At 43.0% G+C, this 20,513-nt stretch overlaps 1 protein-coding gene across 1 annotated transcript; it reads right to left on the bottom strand.

Moving 5' to 3' along the window:
* Positions 1-2,278: 2,278 nt before the first annotated feature.
* LOC123396505 (zinc finger MYM-type protein 1-like) lies at positions 2,279-4,320 on the bottom strand. Its single transcript, XM_045091424.1, has 4 exons — positions 4,239-4,320; positions 3,934-4,143; positions 3,120-3,603; positions 2,279-3,032 (listed from the first exon to the last, which is right to left on the bottom strand). Exons 1-4 carry the CDS (start codon positions 4,279-4,281, stop codon positions 2,279-2,281), a joined length of 1,491 nt encoding a protein of 496 aa, XP_044947359.1. The 5' UTR covers positions 4,282-4,320.
* Positions 4,321-20,513: the final 16,193 nt, after the last annotated feature.

The following is a 20,513-nucleotide window of genomic DNA, read 5'->3' as shown; positions in this document are numbered from 1 at the left end:
TTACAACCGAAACCAGAGAGAGGGAGAGGATCGGGACTTGGAGCTCGTCGTGGCCGCGCATGCAGGAGGAGGCGCTAGCTCTCCCGATCGCGCAGGAGGCTCCTACCGTGGCGCTGACGGTAGACCTGATCGTGGTGAGGAAACAGTCTTCCAACAACTACAGCGGCGAAGCATTTTTGCTGCTACCGTATCAATCTGTTGCTACTACTGGTGACTTTTTTGCTACATCGGTTCTTCTCCATGAACTACCCACAAATGCTTCAACGGGAGGCGGGGAGCACGGCGACGACGAGCGCGGCGGCCAGCACACTGGCTATCTAACTTAGAGCGACAGGAGACAGCGCGGTGCTCCAACAGAAGGTGTGAGGCATCGCGAGGAAGAAGAAGGTAGGGCAGCTACGAACCGTTTTTTCACCTAGATCCAACAGCCCGTGCGACTCGCATCCAACGGTTGCGGCCCAAAATTGGGCCGCTGTACGCATATGGGTGCCCTTGAAAGAATCATCATCTGTGCGTTTTGCGTGTCTAAATGGATCTGTCCCCAAAAATTTCCTATTCATCACAATAGGACCATCTTTTTTTTGACAAAAATAAAGGAACCACCCATGCGCGTAAGATGGCTCAGCCCACTTTGAGCGTAACCACAGTGTAAGCCAACCGGTTTTGGGGACCTTCTAAGGTTCGAAGAACTGTTTTTTTTTTAGTTTCAAAAAATCATTATTAAAATTTTGTTTGGAGTTTAAAGAAATGCCTCTCTTTTAAAAAATGGTTCACAGATCCAAAATATGTTTTCCCCAAGTTTTAGTGAGAATTTAAAAATATTCGTGCTTTCAAATAAGTGTTTGTCTTTTTCAGAAAATGTTTTAAATTTTCAGAAAAAATCGCAATTGTAAAATGGTCAGCATTTCAAAAATTGTTTGGTATTCCAAAATATTTCACTTTTTTATAAATGTTTTGAATTTGCAAAATTATTTGTATTTCCGAAAAAAATATTTACAAGAAATGATAACGTGCTTCCATCATTTTAAAATGTCGAATGTTCTCCCTGTGTTCTATATAGGCTACAGTTTTTTTCTCTTGAAGTAAAAAATGGAGGAATATCATTTGTGAGTCGTGCGTGTCTGCGTCCCCGGGTATTCGCTGCTCGTTGCATCCAACTGTCAACGGAACGCAGCACACAACTCGGTTTTTTCTGTTTGTTTTATTTTAATATTTTTTTTCTTTGGAGACGATTATGTACTGCCGGCCAGTGGCGGAGGACGAAAAAAAAATAAGGTGGGGCGAACTCCAAGCCCAAAAAAGTTGGATGTGAAACCAACGTATATAACACACAGTAACACATACAGCTGCTAACACACAATGTACATTAATATTTTAAATGATCCTAAACAGAATAAACGGTAAAGAAAATGTAAACATGTTTGTCTAAATAGAATAACAATCTAAAACATACCGCTTAATAGTGAAGCTTTAATGGCACCTAGAGGACCCAGGCAATGGCAGTGCCCTACCATCCTTTTGAAAACTTTCCTTGATTTTACCAAGATCTAGACTTTTGAATATCCCACGTTCAATGTAACACACCATCAAGTCATTAAGCCAGCAACCGGACATCTTGTTGCGCAACTCGGTCTTAATGATTTTCATTGCTGAAAATGCCCTTTCAACCGTTGCCGTGGCCACCGGTAGTAGCAGTGCCAACTCAATGAGGCGATAAACCGTAGGGAACATGATATGCCTTTCAAGTTCAACCATCTTTTTAGCTAGGCTTGCAATATCATGACAAGCTCTAAAGTCTTCGACCCTTCTCATATGAATAATGAATAGCTCAAGGTTATCTTCTATGTGTTCACGTTCATAATTAGAGAAATCCGCATGATAAATCTCTGTGAGTTGTGCAAGCTTAACCACATTGAATCTAGAAAAAGAGTTTCTTGGGTCAAGACAAGAGAAGTTTTGGAGCAGCTCTGAAGATACCTCATTGAAACGATGATCAAACTCTGTAGTGATGGAGTCTATCGCAACATAGAAGGTGTCCACACGGAAGAAATGATCAGCGGTGACATTGTTTCTTCCACCTTTTCTTGATTTCCCCCATTTTGTAAACATGTCATCCATATTTGGTATTGGAATGTCATTTTTGATGCAAAATGCTTTAACATCTTCCAATAGTGGCTTCCAACCATCATTTCTCCAATTGATCAAACGTGTTCTCACGTCCATAACCAATGACATTGCTTGAAATGACGCAATTATAATTCACAAGGTTAGATGCAAGTCAATTTACACGAACAACATATATCATGCTTACAACATAACCATCACATACCTGAACAACATTTTGATCCTTCTTTTGCAATAGAAGAGATAAATCATTTGTCATACGAAGGAGTTTTAACATCATCTTTAGGATGAACACAAAGCTAAAAGTCTCCATTTGATGAACCAAACCTCCTGCCCTACATGGAACACGCACATCATCCTCAACAATGCCCAAAACTTCTATCACCGCATCCCACATTGATTCAATGCGAGATAAAGTTCTGTAATGAGAGCCCCATCTTGTATCTCCCGGTCTAACTAAAGATGTTTCTTGATTTTTTCCTCTTCCCGTGGGCACCTCACCTCCCTCAATCTTAGCCAAAAGAACTTCCTTTTGCTTATCAAGTAACATATCCTTCCTCCTACAAGATGAACTGCTGAGATTGACAATCATGGTCACATAGTCGAAAAAATCCTCAACGCCCTTGCAACATCTCGAAACTGCAACTACTATCAACTGAAGTTGGTGAGCAAAGCAGTGAATATAGAAAGCATGTGGGTTCTCATCACGAATTAACTTTTGAAGGCCATTAAATTCTCCTCTCATATTAGATGCACCATCATACCCTTGCCCTCTTAGTCTTGCAACAAGCAGACCATGTTTAGCAAAAACCTCCAATAATGCCTTCTTCAAAGATGCTGATGTTGTGTCTGGGACATGCTTAATGCCCAAAAACCTCTCCATGGTCTCCCCTTTTTTGCTCAAAAACCTGCACGAAAATCATACAATTAGTTGGCTCACTATACTATTCTAGATAGAACAAACTCAAAAGTACTTAACATACTTCAACACGAACCTCACAACCACGGCCATTTGTTCTTTCACCGAAATATCACGACACTCATCAATAAGAACAGAGAAAAGGCAACCATCCATCTCTTCTTTGATTGCTTTGGTGATCGCCATTGCACAATGCTTAGCAAGTGCTTTTTGAATGATTCCAGAAGTCATTTTGGCATTTTTAGGACATAGCTCATCAAATGCAACCTTCACTTCCGGATTCCTTTCTTTGACCCAATCAAGTAACTCTAAAAAATTTCCCTTGTTTAAAGAAGTAGTGGATTCATCATGTCCACGAAATGGTTCACCTTGTAATGCAAGATAACTTACAATGCCCAAAGATGTGTCCACACGAGTTTCATATTTCTCGAGTGAACCTTTGGTGTAAGTTGTTACTTTACTTTTCAAACTTGCCTTTTGAGTTTTGAAATCATCACATGTTGTCCTTGAAATATTGTGGATGCTAGATGGCCCACCAACATGTTTACGGAATGCTGCAACTGCATTTTTCCAATTGTCATACCCTGATTTGGAGAAAACCTCATAACCAAATTTATCATCCATTCGATCATGCTTAAAGAGAAAACAATCAAAGCAGTAAGCCTTTTACTTTTTTACACTATATTCCAACCAATCAAAGTCCTTATACCATGCAGGCCGAAAGCACCTTTCATCTTTATTTGGTGGAAAATTGTGATCAATTGGTTGAGTTGGACCCATCTCTAGGTAAGCAAATCTAACATCATCTCTAATATTGAGGCTAAATCTATCTATTGGAATGCGAAGTCCAGGATCACCTTGTATGTCATCTACACAAAAAACGGTTATACCTTCAAGTCCTGAATCAACATTCTCCTCCACTGTGAAATTTGCATTATCTCCTTCCACTGGATCTGTAACTCGTTCAACATGTGCTTGATTTTGATGAACAGAATGTGCCGTAGCCTCAAGACTGGTTGTAGCATTCCGACTTTCGTGGGTACTTGGATTTGGATTGGAGCTACTGCCACTACCAACAACCTCAAAATATCTTGCCAAACCTGCAATCCATCACAGAAAATGTCTCTAAAATCATCAGAAATTGCTAATACATTCTCTGAAAGACTGAAACTGACACTAAAATTCAGAAATATACCTCTCCCGTTCGTCTTTGAGGCCCTCTTTCTCTTCCTGTCCATCTTGCCGGCGGTCTGGCTGCTGACCGCCGCCCCCGTGCCGCCGCGCCGGCCCTGTTAGCCGCCGGCCGCCCGCCCCCCCGTGCCGCCGCGGTGCCACCGGCCCCCGTGCCGCCGCGCCGGCCCTGTTAGCCGCCGGCCTCCCGTGCCGCCGCGGTGCCGCCGGCGCCCGTGCCGCCGCGCCGGCCCTGTTAGCCGGCGGCCTCCCGTGCCGCGGCGGTGCCGCCGGCCTCCCGTGCCGCCACTGCCTGCAGGCTGCGAGCGCGAGGTACGGCCCTGCGCCGGTGCGTCCTGCTACTTAACGGCCGAGGCCGTTGCGTGTTGCTGGCCGTCGGGACTCGGGAAGATGGGAACGCGCTGCTGGTGGCGGGCTGGCGGCGGCTAGGGTTCGGGAATCAGGAAGCGAGGAAAGAACGAGGCGGCGGCTAGGAAAGAACGAGGCGCTGGAGGTGGAAGGGAGACGGGCAGTGGAGACGGGGCGTGGCCGCGTGGGCGTGACGGGCTCACGGGCAAATGGGCTGTTTTGTGTGTGCGTGTATACCGTATACGGTATACCTATATAATTTTTTTTTCCTGTAAATCAAGGTGGGGCGAGCGCCACACCTCGCCCCACCAGGAGCTCCGCCTGTGCTGCCGGCGGATCATTTGACTGCGTCAACCGCCTCCTGCGTGTCACACGTGTCCATCACAAAAACTATAGTGGCTTTGTCCATCAGAAAAACTATAGTTGCTTTGTCTTTATCTTCTTGCAAGAAATTCCTCGTCCACTCATTTCTTTTGATACTGCTTCTTCAAAAGGCTGTTCGAATGCTCTTCGCTTCGCGACTGCAGCTCTCGGAACGAAGGGAAGGGCAGCACAATTCTAGAGAGTTGCTCAAGCCGAGCTCCTCGTTCGGAACGAAGTTCTAAACCTGAAGAGGATTCGAACAACCCCTAAGTTGACCGCTTGCATTTCTACGGCAAGCGACTACAACATCAAGCGCCAGCGTAAGATTAGGGTCACCATTGAAGCTGCTGCCGGTGAGTTCGGACGCTAGCAACATTTTGCGCATGAAGGATGGAGTAGCGCCATTGTTGTCGGGATGCTGTAATCGGTGTGGGGGGGCGCAGCCGTACTATTAGAGGTTGTTGAAAGGCGAATCTACTGTAGCCGCAAGCCCACAACTACCACCACCTACGTCGTCGTTCCGGAGGAGCGTGGACATGAACAACCATTGTTGCCGCATGACCTCCGTTGCAAAAAATGACCCCATTTTTTGTTGCAAAAAAGTTCTACAATATAAGCTTTATTAGAAAAAAAAACTATAAATGTTTCTGCAACATTATCTCTGTTGTAAAAGACAAATATGCAACACAAGCTTGGTTGCAAAGGTTTCTCCAACAATATATTTGCTGCAAATGTGAGGAGGGTGTTCCATCGTTGGATGACATTAGATCTATCGGTTGTTGAGGTGGCAGATCTTCTAAAAAGATCCGCTAGCCAATGGATGGCAGTCCTTTTTTTTTCTCCTTTTCTTTTCATAATTTTTTAAAAAAATTGTGATTCATTAAAATGTTTACAATTTCAAAAAGTGTTCATAAATGCCCTTGTTTTAAAAAATTGTTTACTGATCCAACAAATTTATTTTTTTCCAAGTTTTATTCGGAATTTATAAAAATATATCAAGTTTTCAAATGATATTAATGCTTTCAAAAAAATATTTGTCTTTTTTCAAAATGGCTGAATTTTTCAAAAAATTGGTCGCAATTATAAAAAATCTTTGGGATTTTTGGAAATTACTTGAAATTCCAGAAAATGCTTGCTATTCCAAAAATTCTTCACAGATTTTGAAATTTAAAAAATTATTTGTGTTTCCAAAGAAATTACCATTTTACATTTGTCCATAATTTTCAAGAAATGTTAACGTACTTTCATCAGATCCAGTGGGAGGTAGCGAGTCCGATTCCTTGCATGTCCACAAATTAAAATAAATGTTTATTTTCATTTTTAGTTTTTAAAATAGCACGATCTTTTTCTTAAAATCATGAATTATATTTAAATTCATGGTTTTTTTAGATTGCTAAATAGTTCACAATTCTTTTCAAATTTGGTTTGTTTTTAGAATTCACAAACATTTTTTCAAATTCATAAACATATATTGAATCATCACCATTTTTAATTTGTAAAACTTTTTAAAAAATGTCTTAGCGAGCAAGTACACATGTGTCTACTGTACAAACATGAATTGTAGATTGGAATTGGTCTAAGGGTCAGTTCTTTTGTAGCTTATTTTCGATTATGAAAATAAACTGTCCGCTATCTAGCTTATTCTACAAGTCTAAACATAATTTTTTTTAAAGCCTACTAATTACTCCCTCCGTTTCTAAATATAAGACCTTTTAGATATTTCACTATAAACTAGATACGGAGCAAAATGAGTGAATCTACATTTTAAAATATGTCTACATACATTCGTATGTAGTTCATAGTGGAATATCTAAAAGGTCTTATATTTAGGGACGGAGGGAGTATATGTTGACTTGTAAGCTTTTAAAATAAAATTATAGTTTTGGTTTCTAGAATAAGTTAGGTAGAAGGCAACTTATTTCCAGAGCTACAAATAAGCTGGGTAGGAGTACAAAAGAGCTGGCCCTAAAAAGGCCAGATTTGTCCATGCCATTTTCACCATCGGTGTGTTGCCCCTAAGGAGGTTTGTTATGGAACAACCCAACAACTAAAGAAAGGAAAAGCCGAGTAGCCTGAATTTGTGGGACAAAGAAATATTGCCAAAAAAAAAAAAAAGGTCCAACCTTCAAGCACGACATCCCACCCAAGAGCCTGGACTTCGGGTCCTCATAATTGTGAGAACGCCGTTCCCAAAAAGCATTCGGGGCACAGGGAAAAGGCTAGTGAGATAAGAGGAAAAGGACCATGAGTCCATGACATCTCGCCTTTTAGATAAAACTTAATCAAGTCTATCTATCCTTAAAAAATTAAACCTTATCTAGTGGTGTCATAGACATATCCTTTTCTTTATTATGACTCCACAAGATCTTCCATATGAGATTATTCGATGATCCTCGTCTTCTATGAAGCTTCTTTCCATGTCCCCAAGTTGATGTGTCCACTGACCGTGGTATGCCGACCTTAACGATAACAAGAGTTTGTTCATGAACCTCCAAGCCATAAAATCCTTCAATCCATGCGTTGACAGTTGGATCACGCAAGAGGTCTTCGTCCCACAAGTCTATTGTCGAATAATTCAAAAACCTTTTCCCTAAAAGCTGAGTTTTTTTAGCTGTAGCCGAGCTCTTCTTGGGGGTTGATAATTTGTGTTGTGGGTATAACTGAAATTCATTTATCATCCCATATATCAATTTGCTTACGGTTTTCCACTCTCCATATGGAACCCCGGTAAAAAGCGTGGATGTCTGTTAGTATGCTTTGTCGTGTACTCCCTCCGTTCCTAAATATTTGTCTTTCTACAGATTTTACTATAAACTACGCACGGATGTATATAAACATAATTTAAAATATAAATTCATTCATTTTGCTATGTATGTAGTCCATAGTTAAATCTTTAAAAAAATACTCCCTCCGTCCCAAAATAACTGTCTCAAGCTTAATACAAATTTGTACTAGAGCTAGTACAAAGTTGAGACACTTATTTTGGGACGGAGGGAGTAGATGTTTAGGAATGGAGGGAGTAAATGATAATCCACTTTTCATTTTAGTGCCATTAATTTGTCTACCATCTGAGTAATATATGTATTTTGCTCATAGTACTCGCACACATAGAGTGACCCCAAGTCACACATCAACCTTCAGGCTTGTTTTGCCAGCATTGCCACATTAAAGCAATGTGCATAGAAAGCCCAAACCATCCATATTTTATTAAAAAAAGGCTTTAATCATCGCTTTATATATAAAGCGATGACCATCTATATTTTTAGTGATACACTGTTTCCACCCGGCAAAACAAACCAACTTATGTTTTGATTTGTTGGCATCATCCTCTCACCAGAATTGTCATATTGCACCCATGGTTTCTATGCATTTTCCCTGGAAGCTTGAATATAGACATTGCATACATCACTATTACTTGTGCCGCTGGTTTTAACGCCACTTTTCACCTCATGCTTACAAAATCATCTCTTTGCAAGAAGTTACTGTCGAGAAGATGTTACAATCGTAAGCCCAAATATTTATCTAAAACTATATCTCTAAGGATATCCAGTATAGCAAGCCCAAATATTTATCTAAAATTGCCTCAAGCTTTACCTGCATTGAAAAATGGGGAAAGATCAAAGTGTCGCAAGCAGAGTGGGAGGGATGAGAGTGCATCATTTCTGGAATTTTGGGGATATAGATGGTTTTTGGCCACACCTTAACTTGAAAACTGAAACTGAGGTACTGGGCCATGGCCGGGAGAGATAGTCCTATGCTGTATTTTCTTCCCTGTCTAATAAAGATCAGCCTATGGCCCTTCGACGAAAACTGAAACTGAGAGTTTTGCTGGAATTGTTTGCATGTTGTTTTCAGTAAGACAAGATATTTCACTTTTGTTTGTGTAGCCAAGTATAGCCATTAGTAGAAAAATGGCCTTTTGTCCCGGTTCGTAAGGGCCTTATGTCCCGGTTTCGGAACCGGGACTAAAAGGACGTTACTAATGCCTTTGGCCTTTAGTCCCGGTTCTTAAACGAACCGAGACAGATGGGCCTCCACGTGGCCGGTGCGGCGAGCCCGGGCAAGGGGGCCTTCAGTCCCGGTTGGTGACACCAACCGGGATCAAAAGGCATCCACGCGTCAGCATTTCAGGTGATGGATTTTTTTTGAAGGGGGGGTTGGGGGGTTGGGGGTTTTAGGGGGTTAATTTAGGTGTTTCATATATTGAGTTAGCTAGCTAATGAATAGAGAGAAGTGTCCTCTCTTATCTCCGTGCTTGGTCGACGCTGCATACTATACGTATAGAGAGGACTAGACACGCTAGCTAGTAAGCAAATGAAGGAAACAGAAGATCGTCATGAACATATGCATACAAAGAGAAGTGATATCGACCACCTCTCCTTCCCTGAGAGATTGGTCGAACAACAAGTTCTCGTATATCTATCCGACGCTACTGGCTACATATATACAATATAATTATCTCTTACAATATAATCTCCTAATTAAAATTCAACTCGTTAGGGTTCACATGGTATTCTCCGTCTTTAGCGATCACGTGGTCAAGAAAGAATGCCGCCAATTCCTCTTGAATTCCTCGCATACGATCTGCTAGTAGGAGTTCATTCCGCATCCGATATATCTAATTTGAAGAAGGGGGTCAATACATATATATGAATAAATGAAACTGAACACAAATGATGGTAATAAAATAAAATTGTGAATATTATTATTTACGCACGTCATATTGTTTGTCAGAGTAGCCCCGCTCACACGTCACGTGGCGGATGGACTCGCAAATGTAGTATCCACAGTAATCATTCCCTGGTTCCTGCCACAACCACTTTACAAGAAATAGAGGTCAATCAAACTCATAGTTAGCAAGCATGCTAAATGGTATTGATGAAACTAGCGCTTGAATCACTAGGAGATGCGTGGAACATGCTACTATACTACTTACTTTCGGGTGTCTAAATTGCAGCTTCTTCGGCAGTCCCGGAGTTTTTGCGGTGAATTTTTTCCAAACCCTGTCAGACAAACAAAACAAGTACTTGATATCAGGAAATGAACAAAGTTGCCGATATGGTGCGATAATAATCGATTTAACTTACTTCTCTAGAATTTCAGTCATCTCCGCATACTCGTTGGGATCTTTTCGTCTCGAGTCTAAGACGGTTACTAGTCCCTACTCAAGCTTAATCTCTAGGAGAATATAGTGGAAGCTGCGCACGCATGCATAACTCATCAATTATATTACTATAACCTTGACTAATAAGGGAAACCGAATATGCACAAGACAGTAACACTCACTGGAATTCGTAAGGGAAGAGTATTATAGCTTTGTTTCGATTCAATACAAACGATTGTAGCAGGTTGGCCTCGGTATCTTTGGCCTGAGATTTAATCATAAATGCATCTACGAGATTTGTGTTAATGAACCCAATATCATCGATTTGTCTTTTCTTCAATTCGACGATCTTCAATCTGCATATAATATAGTGAGGATAATTAAACATACATGCAATGAAAGAGCTGACATATATATAGAGACTTAATGACAGAAGTAGTACTACTTAGAGGCAGTAGCAAGTGATCATTAATTTATCGAGGGCCTTTAGATTGAAAAACGGGAAGAACTCCTCAAATGGAACCATCAATAGTTCAAGTTCAACGAGGTCATGCTCCTTTCTAACTCCCAGCGTCAAAATATTACTCCCCCGAGACTCTTTGCAAGTTTTCATGTACCAATCATGGAATCTTCGCATCATAGTTGTTAGAGATCTTTCATCTTTGACGAGAGGCTTCCCGTACACGTATTTGTGTCCGTCCATCTCCAATAAATCAAAATGTGCATCATCGGGCAGGTAATCTGCAGGATTGGTACCGGGCAACGAGATCCCCGGATGATTAGCGACGATATCGCTAGACACCTTGAGCGGGGGGAAAGATTGGTTCGCTTGTTCGCCGAGCCGGGCAACTTTTTTCCCAGCTCGTCGTTCTGCTAACCTTTGATCACTGACAGTACTTCCCGACCGTTGCGCTTCGATAAATGACTTTGTAATAATGCACTCATAGTTGCCTTTCGTCGGAGACTTTGGTGGTTTCTTCAGGGCAGCCAGAGTACGCTTTGCTTTTACCGGATCTATCTTCTCCTCCGGAGGTGGATGTTTTTTGCTTTCACCCCTTCAAAGAAGTTCTTCACTTCGGCTTCCATGATCTTCTCGTTTTCCTCCGGGCTCCTCTCGTATGGTAACTTCTCTAGAGGCTTCAGAGAAGCACCGTATTTGTATTGCCTGCCTCTGGCTGTACTGCTACACGTCGGAGCAGACGGAGCGGCTGCGACTGTCTTTCCTTTCTTACCAGGTGGAGGAGAAGGACTACGCGCCGGAGGAGCCAGAGCGGCGGCGGGTCTCTTCAGCCCTTGTTGACGAGGCGGAGAAGGAGGAGGCAGCTGGCTGCTCGGGCGTGCCGACGCAGGCGGAGAAGGAGGCGGAGTGCCGTCACGCGCCGGAGAAGGAGGCTGAGTGCCCTGATCACTCGCCGGAGGAGGCGGAGGAGGAGGCGGGCCCTGACTAGCCGGAGGGGGAGGAGGAGGCGGAGGCGTCCAGTTCGGAAGGTGGATGAGCTCCTTCCGCCATAGGCATGGAGTCTTCAGAGAAGAACCCAGCCGAATCTCCCCTTCACCCGTAGGGTGGTCAAGCTCAAGGTCCTCAAATCCTTCCGTTATTTGATCCACCATCACCCTAGCATATCCTTCTGGAATTGGCTGGCCGTGGTAGGTTGAGCCAGGTTCGTTAGGTATAACAAAGCCAACAGCCGCCTTGACTTTGAATGTCATCCATTGCGTCATAAGGTAGCAATGTTGAGACTCTGTGATAGCATCCACGGGGTAGCACGTGATGACAGGCTCCAGCTGCTGAGTCTGCTCGGTGGAAGCCACCCTGCTTCTTCGCTGAGATGGCGGGGTAGCTTCAGGGGAAGCTTCGGCAGGTCGTTTGCTGCGATCTGCTTCTCGTTCCTCTAGCCCTTGTACCCTTTCGTGCAGCACCTGCAGTTGGCTATGCTCCGCTTTCTTCCTCCTCTCCTGGGTTTTGTAACGCCCTGCGTCCGAAAACCCAGCCTTCCACAGAAGGGAGCCTGGCGTGCCTCCTGTCCGTCCAGGGTGCTCAAGATTCCCGAGGGCCATTGTGAGCTCGTCGTTCTCTCTGTCTGGAATGAACGCCCCTTCCTGTGCTGCGGTGATATAGTGCTGAAGCTTCCTGACGGGTATTCGCAGTTGCTCTTCCGTCCAAACGCACTCCCCTGATACAGGGTCCAAGGTTCCGCCAACCCCGAAGAACCAAGTCCGGCAATGGTCTGGCCATCTCAATGTCTCTGGTTCGACCCCTTTAGCAATCAGGTCATTCTCAGCCTTGTTCCACAAAGGTCGGGCTTTGAGGTAACCACCTGACCCCGTGCGATGGTGATGCTTCTTCTTTGCAGCATTTTTCTTGTTTGTCACTGACATCTTCTTACTCTTTTCCGATGTCTTGTGGGCCACAAATGCTGGCCATTGATCTCTGATCTTCTCAAACCGGCCGGTGAATTCCGGTGTCTCTTCTTTGTCGACAAACGTTTTCAGCTCATTCTTCCACCTCTTGAATAGTTCTGCCATCTTCTTAAGAGCATGAGACTTGATCAATTCCTCTGTAACTGGCTTCTCTGGATCCTCCTCTGGCGGTAGGGTGAAATTTTCCTTAAGCGTTGTCCAAAGATCTTCTTTCTGTTTATCGGAGACATAAGACGTCGGCACCTCAAGGTCTTCCTTCTTTGGCTTTAACCATTGCTAGATACTGATCGGGATCTTGTCCCTAACAAGAACCCCGCGCTGAGCACGAAATGCATCCCTTGTCCGGATGGGTTCAATCGGCTTGCCATCGCGCGCGATTGCTGTGATCTCAAACCTTTCATCCGAGCGCAACTTTTTCTTCGGGCCTCGTTTCTTTACCGAAGTTGAGGTCGATCCGGAGGGCTAGAGAAAAAATAAGAAAGACGAGAGTTAATTAATATGTGTACATATGAAAACAATGAATGCATCAATTAACTAGTCAGCACGGGCTTAACTAATATATATATACCTGGCCGGACTCGGTTCGGTCAACGGAGCCGTCATGAACGCCCTCTTCTTCACCCGGTCCTTCCAAATCATCATGAACGCCCTCTTCTTCACCCGGTCCTTCCAGATCATCATGAACATAGCCCTCTTCTTCACCCGGTCCTTCCAGACCATCGGTGTCTCTGAGAAACGACGCAATGACATCACTTCCTTGTGCGATTATCTCCCCCAACATCGCTTCTTCCTCTTCGTCTCGGGAGTGATCCATAGTTTCTGCAAATATTTACAACATGTCAATTATTATTCAAACATGGTACAGATGGATATATATTAGTGGCAAACGTAGAACTAGCTAGCTAATCACAATAAGGAATCATGTTAGTGGCCTCGACGCTGCTTCTCTAGGGTTTGGGGTGGCCTAGACAACGCTTCAAGGGTTTGGGGTGGCCTCGACACAACGCTTCAAGGGTTTGGGGTGGCCTCGGTGACAACGCTCTTTTAACTTGGTAAATTTGGGTGGCCTCGAGAGAGTTTGTCGGGTAGGGACGCGGCGGGAGGGGGTAGGAGACCAACATCGTTTTTTCTCTAGGTTTTGGGTGTCCTCGAGAGTTTTTGTCGAACGAGAGGGCCGAGGGGGGTGCTCCCGTGGTATAAGTTATCACGGTCGAGAGTGCGTATATATATCGACCGCCCCTCATGTCGAAGTTATCCGGGAGAGGGTTATATCGACAACGACGCGACATACATATACATGGGAAAATAATGTTATCGGGGAGGGGGTATATCGATACCCCCCTCGTGTTGAAGTTCGATCATGAGGGGGTATATCGACAACGACATACCCGATAAAAAATAAGAAGACAAAATAAGAAATAAAAAGAGGAGAAGAAGAAAGGAATAGAAGAGAAGCAATCGAAGAAAGAAAGAAGAAAAAAAGGAGAAGAAGAAAGGAATAGAGGAGAAAGAAGAAAAAAATAGAAAATTTCTATTTTTTTTCTTATTTCTCCTCTATTCCTTTCTTTCTATTTTTCTTCTTCTTTCTCCTCTATTCCTTTCTTCTTCTCCTCTTCTTTTTCTTCTTTTTTCCTCTTCTTATTTATTTCTCCTCTTCTTCCTCTCCTCTTCTTCTCCTTTCTTCCTCTTCTTATTTTCCTTTTTCTCCTCTCATTCTTTTTCTTCTTCTTCGTTATCTTTCTAGCTATATATAATACTTTTCTAAAATGTAACTTTTGCATATATAAAACTTTTTCTTCTTCTTCCTTCTTCCTTCTTCCTTCTTCCTTCTCTTCCTTATTTTCCTAAATATATAAAACTTTTCTAAAAATGAAACTAACCTAAAATGTACTAAATCAGAGAACATATATAGATAAAACTAACCTAAAATGTACTAAAAATCTAACTTTTATATGCACAGAGAACATACATACATATATACATTTTTATCATAATGTAAAAAACAAATCATCATTTATATGAACAAAGGAGAGGACAGGGTGGGTGGCGCCGGCCTGACCAAGGAGAGGCACGACGCCGGCGTCGGTGTAGAGTGTTGGGGAACGTCGCATGGGAAACAAAAAATTTCCTACGCGCACGAAGACCTATCATGGTGATGTCCATCTACGAGAGGGGTTGTTCGATCTACGTACCCTTGTAGACCGCACAACAGAAGCGTTAGTGAACGCGGTTGATGTAGTGGAACATCCTTACGTCCCTCAATCCGCCCCGCGAACCGTCCCGCGATCAGTCCCACGATCTAGTGCCGAACGGACGGCACCTCCACGTTCAGCACACGTACAGCTCGACGATGATCTCGGCCTTCTTGATCCAGCAAGAGAGACGGAGAGGTAGATGAGTTCTCCGGCAGCGTGACGGTGCTCCGGAGCTTGGTGGTGATGTTATCTCAGCAGGGCTCCGCCCGAGCTCCGCAGAAACACGATCTAGAGGAAAAACCGTGGAGGTATGTGGTCGGGCTACCGTGGAAAAGTCGTCTCAAATCAGCCCTAAAACCTCCGTATATATAGGGGGAAGAGGGGGAGCCTTGCCTTGGGGTCCAAGGACCCTCAAGGGGGTCGGCCGAGCCAAGGGGGGAAGGTCTCCCCTTCCAAACCGAATCCAACTTGGTTTGGAAGGTGGAGTCCTTCTTCCCTTTCCCACCTCCTGCTTTTTTTTCTTTTCTCTTTGATTTTCTTCCTATGGCGCATAGGGCCTTCTTGGGCTGTCCCACCAGCCCAATAAGGGCTGGTGCGCCACCCCAAGGCCTATGGGCTTCCCCGGGGTGGGTTGCCCCCCCCCCCCCCCGGTGAACACCCGGAACCCATTCGTCATTCCCGGTACATTCCCGGTAACTCCGAAAACCTTCCGGTAATCAAATGAGGTCATCCTATATATCAATCTTCGTTTCCGGACCATTCTAGAAACCCTCGTGATGTCCGTGATCTCATCCGGGACTCCGAACATCATTCAGTAACCAACCATATAACTCAAATACGCATAAAACAACGTCGAACCTTAAGTGTGCAGACCCTGCGGGTTCGAGAACTATGTAGACATTACCCGAGAGACACCTCGGTCAATATCCAATAGCGGGACCTGGATGCCCATATTGGATCCTACATATTCTACGAAGATCTTATCGTTTGAACCTCAGTGCCAAGGATTCATATAATCCCGTATGTCATTCCCTTTGTCCTTCGGTATGTTACTTCCCCGAGATTCGATCGTCAGTATCCGCATACCTATTTCAATCTCGTTTACCGGCAAGTCTCTTTACTCGTTCCATAATACAAGATCCCGCAACTTACACTAAGTCACATTGCTTGCAAGGCTTGTGTGTGATGTTGTATTACCGAGTGGGCCCCGAGATACCTCTCCGTCACACGGAGTGACAAATCCCAGTCTCGATCCATACTAACTCAACGAACACCTTCGGAGATACCTGTAGAGCATCTTTATAGTCACCCATTTACGTTGCGACGTTTGATACACACAAAGTATTCCTCCGGTGTCAGTGAGTTATATGATCTCATGGTCATAGGAACAAATACTTGACACGCAGAAAACAGTAGCAACAAAATGACACGATCAACATGCTACGTCTATTAGTTTGGGTCTAGTCCATCACATGATTCTCCTAATGATGTGATCCCGTTATCAAGTAACAACACTTGCCTATGGCTAGGAAACCTTGGCCATCTTTGATCAACGAGCTAGTCAACTAGAGGCTTACTAGGGACAGTGTTTTGTCCATGTATCCACACAAGTATTGTGTGTCCAATCAATACAATTATAGCATGGATAATAAACGATTATCATGAACAAAGAAATATAATAATAACTAATTTATTATTGCCTCTAGGGCATATTTCCAACAGTCTCCCACTTGCACTAGAGTCAACAATCTAGTTCACATCGCCATGTGATTCCAACGAATCCAACACCCATATAGTTATGGGGTCTGATCACGTCTTGCTCATGAGAGAGGTTTTAGTCAATGGTTATGGAATTTTCAGATCCGTGTGTTCTTTACAAATCTTGATGTCATCTTATAGATGCTGCTACTATGTGCTATTCAGAAATACTCCAAATATCTACTCTACTATACGAATCCGTTTCACTACTCATAGTTACTCGGATTAGTGTCAAATCTTGCATCGACGTAACCCTTTACGACGAACTCTTTAACCACCTCCATAATCGAGAAAAAAATCCTTACTCTATTTAGTTACTAAGGATAACTTTTGACCGCTGCTAGTGATTCAATCATGGATCACTCTCTGTACCTCTCAACAGACTTGCTGCAAGGCACACATCAGGTGCCGTACTCAGCATGGCATACTTTAGAGTCTACGGCTAAGGCATAGAAGACGACCTTCGTCTATTCTCTTTATTCTGCCGTGGTCGGGTTTTGAGTCTTACTCAAATTCACACCTTACAACGCAACCAAGAACTCCTCCTTTGCTGATCTATTTTGAACTCTTTCAAAAACTTGTCAAGGCATGCATCTTGTTGAAACTTCCATTAAGCGCTTTTGATCTATCTCCATAGATCTTTGATGCTCAACGTTCAAGTAGCGCAATCCAGGTATTCCTTTGAAAACTCCTTTCAAACAACCTTGTATGCTTTACAGAAATTCTACATTACTTCTGATCCACAATATGTCAACCACATATACTTATCAGAAATTCTATAGTGCTCCCACTCACTTCTTTGGAAATACAAGTTTCTCATAAACCTTGTACAAACCCAAAATCTTTGATCATCTCATCAAAGTGTATATTCCAACTCCGAGATGCTTGCACCAGTCCATTGAAGGATCACTGGAGCTTGCATACTTGCTAGTATCTTTAGGATCGACAAAACCTCCTGGTTGTATCACATACAATGTTGCCTCAAGGAAATCGTCGAGGAAACAATGTTTTGACATCCTACGTGCAATATTTCATAAATAATGCAGCAACTACTAACATAATTCTAACAAACTTTTAGCATCGCTACGAGTGAGAAAGTCCCATCATAGTCAACTGTTTGATCTTGTCGGAAACATCTTTGCGACAAGTCGAGCTTTTCTTAATAGTGACTTATTACCATCATCGTCTGTCTTCCTTTTAAAGATCCATCTTTACTCAATAGTCCTATGACCATCAAGTAGTTCTTCCAAAGTCTACACTTTGTTTTCATACATGGATCCTCTCTCGGATTTCATGGCTTCCAGCCATTTGTCGGAATCTGGGCCCACCATTGCTTTCTCCATAACTCGTAGGTTCACTGTTGCTCAACAACATGACCTCCAAGACAAGGTTACCGTACCACTCTGTAGTAGTACGCGACCTTGTCAACCTACGAGGCTTGTAGTAACTTGATCCGATGCTCGGTGATCACCATCATCAGCTTTCACTTCAATTGGTGTAGGCGCCACAGGAACAACTTCCTGCGCCCTGCTACACACTGGTCGAAGTGATGGTTCAATAACCTCATCAAGTTCTACCACCCTCCCACTCAATTCTTTCGAGAGAAACCTTTCCTCGAGAAAGGATCCGTTTCTAGAAACAAACACTTTGCTTTCTGATCTGAGATAGGAGATGTACCCAACTGTTTTGGATATCCTATGAAGATGCATTTATCCGCTTTGGGTTCGAGCTTATCAGACTGAAACTTTTTCACATAAGTGTCGAAACCCCAAACTTTCAAGAAACGACAGTTTAGATTTCTCTAAACCTCAGTCTATACTGTGTCATCTCAACGGAAATACGCGGTGCCCTATTTAAAGTGAATGCAGTTGTCTCTAATGCATAACCCATAAACGATAGTGGTAATTCGATAAGAGATATCATAGCATGCACCATACCAAATAGTGTGTGGCTATGACGTTCAGACACATCATCACACTATGATGTTCTAGGTGGCATGAACCGCGAAACAATTTCCACAGTGTCTTAACTGCGTACCAAAACTCGTAACTCAGATATTCATTTCTATGATCATATCGTAGACAGTTTATCCTCTTGTTACGACGAACTTCACTCCAAAACAGAATTGAACTTTTCAATATTTCAGACTTGTGATTCATTAAGCAAATACTCTAGTATCTACTCAAATCGTCATTGAAGTAAGAACATAATGATATCCACTGCGTGCCTCAGCATCCATTGGACTGCATACATCAAAATGTATCACTTCCAACAAGTTACTATCTTATTTCATCTCAATGAAAACAAGGCCTTGCTCATGTGGTATGATTTGCATGTCACTAGTGATTCAAAAACAAGTGAGTATAAAGATCCATCAGCATGGAGCCTCTTCATGCAATTTATACCAACATGACTCAAGCGGCAGTGGCACAAGTAAGTGGTACTATCATCATTACCTCGTATCTTTTGGCACCAATATCATGAACATGTGTAACACTACGATCGAGATTCAATAAACCATTGAAGGTGATTATTCAAGAAAATAGAGTAACCATTATTCTCTTTAAATAAATAATCGTATTGCAATAAACACGATCCAATCATGTTCATGCTTAACGCAAGCACCAAATAACAATTATTTAGGTTTAACACCAATCCCGATGGTAGAGGGAGCGTGCGACGTTTGATCATATCAACCTTGGAAACACTTCCAACACGTATCGTCACCTCGCCTTTAGCTAGTCTCCGTTTATGCCGTAGCTTTCATTTCGTGTTACTAATCACTTAGCAACCGAACCGGTATCCAATACCCTCATGCTACTAGGAGTACTAGTAAAGTACACATCAACATCATGTATATCAAATATACTTCTTTCGACTTTTGCCAGCCTTCTTATCTACCAAGTATCTAGAGTTGCTCCGCCTCAGTGACTGTTCCCCTCATTACAGAAGCACTTAGTCTCGGGTTTGGGTTTAATCTTGGGTCTCTTCATTAGTGCAGCAACTGTTTTGCCGTTTCACGAAGTATCCCTTCTAGCCCTTGCCTTTCTTGAAACTTAGTGGTTTTACAAACCATCAACTATTGATGCTCCTTCTTGATTTCTACTTTCGCAGTGTCAAACATCGCGAATCGCTCAAGGATCATTGTATCTATCCTTGATATGTTATAGTTCATCACGAAGCTCTCACAGCTTGGTGGCAGTGACTTTGGAGAACCATCACTATCTCATCTCTAAGATTAACTCCCACTTGATTCAAGTGATTGTCGTACTCAGACAATCTGAGCACACGCTCAACGATTGAGCTTTTCTCCTTTACTTTGTGTACAAAGAATCTTGTTGGAGGTCTTGTACCTCTTAACAAGGGCACAAGCATGAAATCACAATTTCATCTTTTTAGAACATCACTTATGTTCCGCGACGTTTCAAAACGTCTTCGGCACCTTGCTTCTAAGCCATTAAGTATTTTGCACTGAACTATCGTGTAGTCATCAGAAACGTGTATGTCGGATGTTCACAGGATCCACATACGATGCTCGAGGTGCAGCACACCGAGTGGTGCATTAAGGACATAAGCCTTCTGCGCAGCAATGAGGACAATCCTCGGTTTTACAGACTCAGACTGCAAAGTTTGCTACTATCAACTTTCAACTAAATTTTCTCTAGGAACATATAAAAACAGTAGAGCTATAGCGCAAGCTACATCGTAATTCGCAAAGACCATTAGACTATGTTCATGACAATTAGTTCAATTAATCATATTACTTAAAGAACTCCCACTCAAAAAGTACATCTCTCTAGTCATTTGAGTGGTACATGATCCAAATCCACTATCTCAAGTCCGATCATCACGTGAGTCGAGAATAGTTTCAGTGGTAAGCATCTCTACGCTAATCATATCAACTATATGATTCATGCTCGACCTTTCGATCTCATGTGTTCCGAGGCCATGTCTGCACATGCTAGGCTCGTCAAGCTTAACCCGAGTGTTCTGCGTGTGCAACTGTTTTGCACCCGTTGTATGTGAACGTTGAGTCTATCACACCCGATCATCACGTGGTGTCTCAAAACGAAGAACTGTCGCAATGGTG

This window comes from Hordeum vulgare, chromosome 1H (genome assembly GCF_904849725.1).
Source record: "Hordeum vulgare subsp. vulgare chromosome 1H, MorexV3_pseudomolecules_assembly, whole genome shotgun sequence".
In the NCBI taxonomy this organism is placed as follows: Eukaryota; Viridiplantae; Streptophyta; class Magnoliopsida; order Poales; family Poaceae; genus Hordeum; species Hordeum vulgare.
Note: the sequence above shows the minus strand (reverse complement) of the source record. Positions and strands in the feature narration are given on the sequence as shown.